At 39.5% G+C, this 10,189-nt stretch overlaps 1 protein-coding gene across 3 annotated transcripts in view; it reads left to right on the forward strand.

Moving 5' to 3' along the window:
* Positions 1-9,957, forward strand: part of SCN11A (sodium voltage-gated channel alpha subunit 11) — a 199,528-nt gene extending 189,571 nt beyond the window's left edge. For 2 of the 3 annotated variants that reach the window (XM_024244941.3, XM_024244942.3), the window contains 2 exons: positions 4,920-5,190; positions 7,968-9,957. In XM_024244941.3, the coding sequence (XP_024100709.3) occupies positions 4,920-5,190; positions 7,968-9,016 (1,320 nt within the window). In that variant the 3' untranslated portion in view covers positions 9,017-9,957. The remainder of the gene's footprint in view (positions 1-4,919; positions 5,191-7,967) is intronic. The other variant, XM_024244939.3, reaches the window with a different exon arrangement.
* Positions 9,958-10,189: the final 232 nt, after the last annotated feature.

The raw sequence follows: 10,189 nt of genomic DNA on the forward strand, positions 1-10,189 counted from the left end.
TTGTTTTCTCCTTCCTGGGATCAGGGCTATTCTGTCATGAATTGCAGTCATGTCCAGAGTTGGTTGACCTCCAGCCAGGAGGTGGTGCTTTCAAGAGAGCACCACCATGCTATTGGCAGTGGGATATACGTTTGCTCTAAGTTGGCCAGGGGAAGTATTCTGACTTTTCAGGTGATAGGCAGAGCCATAAAACTCCCAAGGGTTTATGTCTTTTGTGTTCAGCTACTAGGACAGGTAGAGAAAAACCATCAGGTGAGGGCAGGGTTAGGCAGGTCCAAGTGCAGACTCTCCTTGAGTGGGGCTTGCCATAACCACTGTGGGGGATGAGGAAGTGGTCCTCAGGCCAATGGGGTTATGTTCCAGAGGGGATTATGGCTACCTCTGCTGTGCAGTATATATCACCAGAGAAGTGAGGGATAGCCAGTAGTGAAAGGCCTCACCCAGCTCCCACACAGTTGGTAAGGCTGGTCTTGCTCCTGCAGTGCCGTACTAACTGCACCAAGTTTAGATCCAGGAAGCCTACTCAGGGATCTCAGACCTGCCCCAGGCCGTAAGCTTCCCTGCTGACAAAGCAAGCATGGCTTTCAGGTGACATCCCTCCCTGTCTGCCCACGATGTCAGCAGCTCCTGCACTCGTATCTGCAGCAACTCCTGTTAGCCCCCTGGATTCTGCTCAAGGAAGTTTGTGCCCAGTCGAAATTATCACAAAATCTAGTTGGAAGTTTCTTTCACCCTATGGCCCCTCCTTTTATTTGGCTGGCTGCCTTCTCAGAAGGCCCCTGTGAGATACAGTCAGGAATGGCATTCCAGAGCTCAAGCTGGAGACTGGGAGTGCCTTCAAGGTTCCTGTTGCTTCTTCTACTTTTGCACTTCATGCAGCTCCCTAAAGTCATTTCAGCTCTAGGTAAGGTTACATCCTTCTCTTGTGATCTGGATTTTCAGATTCCCCAGTGGGGATGTGTGTTTGGAGGCAGGATTTCCCCCCTCTCACTCACACTTTGGGAACTCACGGCTTTTCACCTGTCTTGTGCAGTCTGCAGTGGCATGTCACTTCTTTCAAAGGATCTGTGAATTCTTCTGGTTTTCCTGTTACGTTCCTGCGGTGGTTCTTGAAGCAAAAGTCCACAGTGTGAGTCTCCACACACTGTTCTGTCCGTCCAAGTGGGAGATGCACGTTAGCCCTGCCTCCTATCTGCCATCTTCCTGTTTTTGCTTTTTTCAATTTTGATGAGTTTAAAATGTACTTGTAATACTTTTTACCAGTTTTTATTAGTGTGAGGTTAAGGTCATGCATACTTACTTCCACTTTACAAGTATTTATGATAAACTTTGTATATCAGGGATTGACAGACTTTTCCTTAAAGGCCCATATAGTAAATATTTTCATCTTTGCTGGCTATATGTCTCTGTCATAGTACTCAACTCGGCCATTGTGGCACAGAAGCAGCCATAGACAATATAAAGCAAATGAACATGCCTGTATTCCAACACAACTTTATTTAGGGACATGGAAATTTGGATTTTATATAGTTATCATATGTCGCAAAACTTTATTCTTCTTTTGATTTTTTTTTTCACCAAACATTTAAAAATTTAAAACCCATTCTGAGCTCCTGGGCTGTACAATAACAGATAGGTCACTGGATTTGTCCTATAGGTCATGGTTTGCTGATCCCTGTGCTCTATGAATCCTGCTTTTTCAGGTACTATGGGGCAAGATAGAAGTAGCATCCAGGGCAGCTCTGTGCTTGCAGTCTAATTGAGGAGCTGAGATGTTGTATACATACTTTAGAGCATTGGATTATAAAGTAGTACAACAGGCACAACAGAGTTGGTAGCTCTTGACAAGTGAGTTTGAATGCTCCATAGCAGAGCAGGTCAGTGGAGGCTGAAAAGTCAGGGAAAGCAGGATGAAAGAGGGGCTTGCAATCAGAAGCATGCAGATAATTTGGAGATTTCCACTTGAACATGAGATCCCAAATGATGAATGCAGTCCACTTACTGCTATTCTCAGCACTCAAAATAGGGCCTGGCATAAAATGTGTTCTCAGTAATTATTTATTGAATAAAAAAATATGTTTTAAGGCACAAACAGAGTCCATCACACTAAAATGAAGTATTTTTGATGCACTAAAAATGTCAATGAATGTCAGGGCCAAGGATTTAGAATTTATCTTTTATATAGTGAGAGATTTTTGACCACAGGGTTAATGATAAAATTATATTTGGGGAGGTTTAATCTGCCAGCGGTTTATGGGACTTCAGTTTACCTAAATTGAATCTAGCTTTTAAATACCAATCTCACTTTCTAGTACCAATTTCACTTTAAAATTCTTACTTGAACTTGAGCCAACAAGAAGAAAAGAGAGAATTTTGTTTTGCATGCTGTACAACCACTGACTCATTACCAGTTGGTCTTGGGTTTGGCATTAACTAAAAGAGTCACAAGACACAATATGTTCTGACATATTTATCAGTTTATTTCAAGCAACACAGCACACAGTCCAACAGAGTTGCAACACATAGATGCACTGCACAGAGCATGCTAGGCTGCAAGAGATGAACTGAAAGCGGGTGCAGACAACATTAACATACGAAAGCTGTCACCTCCATTCCTTAACCATCTTTTATAGCATGCTTATCACATGGCTTATCTGGGAGTAGGTGCGAAGTCACAGTTCTCCCTGTGTAGCTACAACTCACCAATCAAGCCTTAAATGAATGATTCTGGTAATCAAATACAATCTCACCACTTAACACTGCACGTTTATCTTGACTTTTATATTCCAGAGTAGTGTCGCCTGAGAGAAATCCAACATCATATCACCAGAAGTCCCTGAGTCTGGGCTTAGACTTCAAATCAACAGTTAGCCATTGACCCACAACTTTATCTCCCCAGAGATTTTTTTTTCCATCTCTAAAATCCAAGTATTAGCTTTTGACCCTCAAAACAAACGAAGAGCAATTGCATAGGAGGAAAACATAGCTGTTTTAGCCTGAGCATTGATGCATTTCATTTCTAGTAATAGAACAAGGGGTTTGGAATCACTTCTGATTTCTCCTGAAGCATCTTCACAGGGTGGCTTCATTTCTTGGTTTAAAATTCATACTGAGGTATAGGAGTCACTCTACATTCTGAAGTGACATAGAATGCTTTTTGATCATCCAACACTTTAGGTAATCCAACACTTTAGGTAATTTATGCTCTTAATCTCCTCTATTTGTCTAGATGTTAGAGTTAACTATAAAACCAATACTCACCCTCCCTCATATTTCTTTTTGCCCTTCATTCCGCTTCCCTGGAGTGCACCCTTGAAAGTGTCTTTTCTACAGCTCCTTTCTGACTTCCCAAATTCATGCTTAAATAGGAAAGGCAGTTGACTTTCTAGTGTCTTCTCCTGGCTCTTTGATAAAAGCCTTGGGGCTCCCAGCACATGGTTCGAAAGTCACAATTGAAATGTAGTGTCCTCCAGTGTTGTCCCTACCCTCCTTCCTCTCATTGCCCTTGCTCTCCCCAAGTGATATATAATTCACTCCCATGGTTTTAATTCATATCAGTATTAATGTCATCTGTATTCTAGCTTCTGTACCTGCACTCCAAACTCATACTTCTACCTGCCCATTGCCCTTGGATCCCCCACTGGCACCTCAACTCAACCTGCTCAGGTCAGATCTCATCATCTCCCTTTAATATTCCTCATCCTCTGTTCTCTGGCTGGTTAAATGGTTTTATCAACCAGAAACTATATTCTCAGTCTTAACTTTCTGAAAGCCCACTACATTTGAATTCTCTGACGGTTCTTGCTTCCACCTCACATTAGCTCTTAAGCCTATATGCTTTTATCTTTATCTGCTGTCACCACCACAAGCCAACATCATCTTTGCCTGGATTACATAACAGATCCCTTGGGTGTCTAAAGATGTATTCTTAGGAGTATGTGAGTTCTCTAAAGATAATAGTGTATGCCACTTTGATTAGGTGATAATATAATATAAAACAATATGTACACAGATTGTAAAGCAACCAACGTATAGTCAAGAATGCTATAAAATTTCATTGTCTGAATTTGTATTTAGGAATAGTTTTCCACAAAGTGAAGAACAAAGTAGTGCTTCACAGCAGTTGTATTAAAGAAAATCATGGAATAATTGAGTAATTTCACTGCATATGGTAGACTTGGCATGCAAACTTGAGTTAGGACCTGTACCAGAACAATCAGCATATACTCACTTTTTGGGCAGTATGGCCATCTATATATAAACCACATGTAAATTCACCCACAGTTATAGTATTAATCATTTTTTTCTGTTTTCAGTTTTAGTAATTATTGGATTATAATCTCGTCTATTAGCTTTATCTTCAAGTGAACAAGAATTTTAAAATTGGCATTGAAGAATTATTTGAATACAGAATTTTGGTTAAGTTCTGATTATTGTGAATTGGCAAATGGAGCATTGAAGATACTAATTCCATTTTGTCCAACATACTTATGTGAGCAGGTATTCTCTGCACTAATATTGTTGAAGTAAGAATACAGAAAGAGATAAAATATAGAGACCAAGATTCATCTTTTTATTATTAAATCCAACATGCACTGTTTTATTTCAGCAAAGCACATCATCAATCACATCAAAGTTATGTTGTTACTAAGACTTTTTAATATTTTTTGTTTTAAAATGGAATTAAAGCTATAAGCCTAAGCACTTAAAACCAGTTACTAATTACATTTGAATGAAAATATATAAGGCAACCCTGAGGATTTATAAGAATTTCTTGCCCTTTGAAAAGGATCTATGTATTTTTCAAGGAACTGCTTTAATTGTAAGGAAAAACAAATTCTGTTGTATTTATGTTCTTTTTATTGTATGTAATTTTATTCTTGCATTCAAAATGATTTATAATTTCTTTTTTTTCTCAGAACAAATGTCAAGGTCTTGTGTTCGATGTAGTCACAAGCCAGATCTTTGACATCGTCATCATAAGTCTCATTATCCTAAACATGATTAGCATGATGGCTGAATCATACAACCAACCCAAAGCCATGAAATCCACCCTTGACCATCTCAACTGGGTCTTTGTGGTCATCTTTACATTAGAATGTCTCATCAAAATCTTTGCTTTGAGGCAATACTACTTCACCAATGGCTGGAATTTATTTGACTGTGTGGTCGTGCTTCTTTCCATTGTTAGTAAGTAAAATCAGCAGTCAGAGGGACTTTAAGAACCAGAAATAAGTTTGTAAATCTTATCATTTTTTGAAGTTTGTTCAAACTATCCACAAAGCAGAAAACTGGGCCAAGTGTAGTTTCTGAAAGAATAGACAGGGGTACTAATGCCATTCTCTACTGGGAAGTTGCTAGGAGATAGAGAGTAATTTCCACTCCCTTAACTCACTACACAACTGAAATAGAATTCAATAATTATGCAGCTAATGTATTCAATGGAAATAGACAAAATTAAAATGACTCAGAAGTTTTTGTTGTGGTAACCTGATTTATTCAGATAATTGAGTCAAAGTGCTACCTTTCCTGTGCAACTATAAGCCCTATGAGCATTTTTTAGTTTTAAGGATTTACTATCCATGTTTTTCCTTTGTTCAAAATCCACATGGATGCCTGATCACAATTATTGTGCCCCCTTTCAACCCCTATACAAGGCCCCATGGCCCACTCTAGATTGGGCTTCCAAGAGTATATCATTCAGACAATCAAAGCTTTTTTTCTATTCTATATCCCATGTTAACTTAAACCACAGTGTGAACTGTGCTTGTCTCAGATTCTTTGACCCCACTTACGAACCAGCCTCATTCTCTAATCAGTATATTTTTCCTAATCACAGGCAGGGTTAACTAAAAGGTTTATAAAAGAATACAAAAGTAAGAAGGTTATTGCCATACACCTTCTTATAAAACACACACATACACACATTAACTTTAAAATTAAATTCTTTATGGCTAAACCATAAGTGCTTACTCTGGGTTTTTGAAGTCTGGTTTTAATTAAACTGTTAACTTGACTTTTTATAATTATGTAAAACTGTCCAGGAGCCCTTCTCGTAGTTCAAAACGCAATGAAGACAAAGAAAACTGATTTTCCAAGGGAAAGCTTTTGTGCGATCTCAGAATGAATGCATCAAACAGATATATTGGATCAAGATATTTTGGTTCCTAATGCTACTGCAGCATTGCAGATGTTTCAGAGAACAACAACAAATATGCTACAGTTCATAGTGTGCTCTGGTTTCTAAGCCATGATGTTAATGTAGATAAAGCTTAGCAATAGATTCTTTCATGAGTTTACAGTCAAGTAGACCTTTAATTTTTATTAGTCAATTCCAATCACAAGTCTTGGTGAAATTGACAGCAGCAAAAAAAAAAAAAAAAAAAAAAAAAAGCTAGAAAATAGTGGTCGGATGTCTGGGGAAGCCCTCTAAGAACTCAAAGAGCCCTTCCTCTAATGAGAAAAGAGCAGCTCATTCATTCCACAGCTCCTTCCATGCAGTGCCAGGCATCATGCACTTTGTGGAAATGTTTCTGACTTTTGTCCTTTGAACAACTGCTAGGCAATTGCAGTTATACATGCTGTATGGCATTTGCCCCAGTGGAGGAGAAAATTCACATATTAAGCCAAATAATACTCAGTGGTAGGATTAATCCATATATTAATCCTACTCACTAATGTGGACAGAGTTTTATATGCTTTTGCCAATATTTCTGCCATCCAACGCTTAGCCTCAATACTTTTCCAAGCTCTTTCCTAAGTTTTCGGAGAAACGCAAAATGAGTGTGAGTTGAAATGAATCTCTCTAGGAGTTAACAATCTAGTTGAGGTATTATGGCTTACTCATCTTAAAGTGCCAAAAAAAGATAGGGAAATTAATTGAACACCAAATCACATGGTGCAAAGCAGAAATGAGCTCAGAGAAAGAACAGATTACTATGGGCTTGATCAGCCCAAGAAATATTCATAGAGGAGGTAGATCTTAAATGATGGGCCTCCTCCAGTTGTTGCTGAATTGGCACTTAATAAATTTTACATCTTTCCAGGGTTGACTTCCCAATTAAAGTATGAATTAAACTTCTTTGGCACAATTGGGTAGTCAGTGAAGTATATAATCAACTAGTTCTCTTTAGCCATTAGGTGACAGCAGAGCATTCTGCTGCCCATGAACTCTAATAGACCCCTAATGACCTTAGAGGACACTCAAGGTCATTAGGGGTCATGGGCACTCAAAGACTGCCCATGAGCCCTAACAAACCTAGAAGACTCTCAAAGCAAGAACAAGGCCATGTCTACACAAGACAAGCATGTTCCAACCATTCTATAATGTTTAGGCCAAAATGTGAATTGTCTTAAATCCTTGCATCAGTTGCCTGCAGATCAGGCAATGGAAGAACAGGGCGACATTTTAGGTCAAATATTCAGCTGTTTGATCAAACCTCTGAGATGATATTTATGGGGTTTGCAGCAACAGAGAAAGTATCTCCAAATTGTGTCCCTTGAGCTTTTTGAGTTTGGATCTCAGAAGTCCTTGGAATGAGGATGACAAATATGAAAGATCCATGGGCAGCTTCAGCCTAAAGGTGAGCATTCCAATGCTACCATTTCCCTGTAGCCCTACATACATTGTGGCTCTTTCAGCAGATAAGCTGTCCTCACTTGTAGTAGGGCTGTATTTAATTCTTCTACACAAATAAATACAGCCCTTCTACACCTGTAGTAGGGCTGTATTTAAATTCTTCTACACACAAATGTAGAAGAACTGTATGGCCCTTGAAAGCTATTTTCCAAATTAAGACACATATAGGTATTTTCCCTGATAGTGGTAAAAGAAATTCTTAGTTTTGTACATGAGCTACAAAATATTGATAAAAAGTTGGCCCCCATAGGATTCTGAGGCAGGAGACAGGCTGGATCTGAAACCAGTGTGCCTTCTGGAACTTATTTACTTTTCTCCTTCTCCTGAGGTACAATGATTTCTACCTTGGAAAATCAGGAGCACATTCCTTTCCCTCCGACGCTCTTCAGAATTGTCCGCTTGGCTCGTATTGGCCGAATCCTGAGGCTTGTCCGGGCTGCACGAGGAATCAGGACTCTCCTCTTTGCTCTGATGATGTCGCTTCCTTCTCTGTTCAACATTGGTCTTCTACTCTTTCTGATTATGTTTATCTATGCCATTTTGGGTATGAACTGGTTTTCCAAAGTGAATCCAGAGTCAGGAATTGATGATATATTCAACTTCAAGACTTTTGCCAGCAGCATGCTCTGTCTCTTCCAGATAAGCACATCAGCAGGTTGGGATTCCCTGCTCAGCCCCATGCTGCGATCAAAAGAATCATGTAACTCTTCCTCAGAAAACTGCCACCTCCCTGGCATAGCCACATCCTACTTTGTCAGTTACATTATCATCTCTTTTCTCATTGTTGTCAACATGTACATTGCTGTGATTTTAGAGAACTTCAATACAGCCACTGAAGAAAGTGAGGACCCTTTGGGTGAAGATGACTTTGACATATTTTATGAAGTGTGGGAAAAGTTTGACCCAGAAGCAACACAATTTATTAAATATTCTGCCCTTTCTGACTTTGCTGATGCCTTGCCTGAGCCTTTACGTGTTGCAAAGCCAAATAAATATCAATTTCTGGTAATGGACTTGCCCATGGTGAGTGAGGATCGCCTCCACTGCATGGATATTCTTTTCGCCTTCACCGCTAGGGTACTCGGTGGCTCTGATGGCCTGGATAGCATGAAAGCAATGATGGAAGAGAAGTTCATGGAAGCCAATCCTCTCAAGAAGTTGTATGAACCCATAGTCACCACCACCAAGAGAAAGGAAGAGGAAAGAGGCGCTGCTATTATTCAAAAGGCCTTTCGAAAGTACATGATGAAAGTGACCAAGGGTGACCAAGGTGACCAAAATGACTTGGAAAACAGGCCTCATTCACCACTCCAGACTCTTTGCAATGGAGACTTGTCTAGCTTTGGGGTGGCCAAGGGCAAGGTCCACTGTGACTGAGCCCTCACCTCCATGCCTACCTCACAGCTTCACAGCCTTGCCTCCAGCCTCTGAGCTCCAGGGGTCAGCAGCTTAGTGTATGAACAGGTAGTGGATTCACCAAATTAGCCATTCCATTTTCTTTTCTGGCTAAAATAAGTGATATTTCAATTTCATTTTAAATGATACTTACAGACATATAAGATAAGGCTGCTTGACAACCACTGGTACTATTTTAATAAGGAAGAAGACACTAGGAAGGACCGTAAAAGGACATACCAATGTTAGGATTGAAATAGTTCAGGCTGGGCGCAGTGGCTCATGCCTATAATCCCAGCACTTTGAGGCCGAGGCGGGTGGATCACGAGGTCAAGAGATCGAGACCATCCTGGCCAACATGATGAAACTCCGTCTCTACTAAAAATACAAAAATTAGCTGGGCATGGTGGCATGCGCCTGTAGTCCCAGCTACTCGGGAGGCTGAGGCAGGAGAATCGCTTAAACCTGGGAGACGGAGGTTGCAGTGAGCCAAGATCATGCCACTGCACTCCAGCCTGGCAACAGAGTGAGAATCTGTCTCAAAAAAAAAAAAAAAAAAAAGAAACATGGTTCAAATTATATCTAAACAAAAAAGAATAAGAAACAAAAAACACATTAAAATTTTAAGTTGTATTTTCTATGTTTCTAGGTACATCATTTTTGTTTGATATTTTCCTGATGCACGTATGTGATTTATCACGTGTAGCTCTTTTGCATGCTAAACGAAAATTCAAAACTTGCCAATATAAATGAATAGCTTATTGCAGACATTTTTTTACCAACATTAATTATTTTGGGTTTGTTTAAAACCTAGAGGCACAATCTTGACTTGTCAATTACTACCCTTTCACAAGCTACCATCTCAGATATATATATATATATATATATAAATTCAATAAAACTTTCTGTTTGTGTTTCTTTCAGATAGTACACTAATATTCCCCTTTTGTTCAGTGGTTGTGTGAGTAGTGGTTTAAATGTGGTGCTTTGCTTGCAATTAAAGACTAGAGCGTGGTGTATCTGACAAGTGTTTAACTGACTCTTCAGGAAAAAAGAAAGCCATGCTTTATAGCATTCACTAATCTCTGTGGTGTGAGTACTCCCATTATGGCTGATTTCAAGCTATCAACATAATGTTACTGGACGTGGAGTTGA

Source organism: Pongo abelii, chromosome 2, assembly GCF_028885655.2.
Source record: "Pongo abelii isolate AG06213 chromosome 2, NHGRI_mPonAbe1-v2.0_pri, whole genome shotgun sequence".
NCBI classification, from domain to species: Eukaryota; Metazoa; Chordata; class Mammalia; order Primates; family Hominidae; genus Pongo; species Pongo abelii.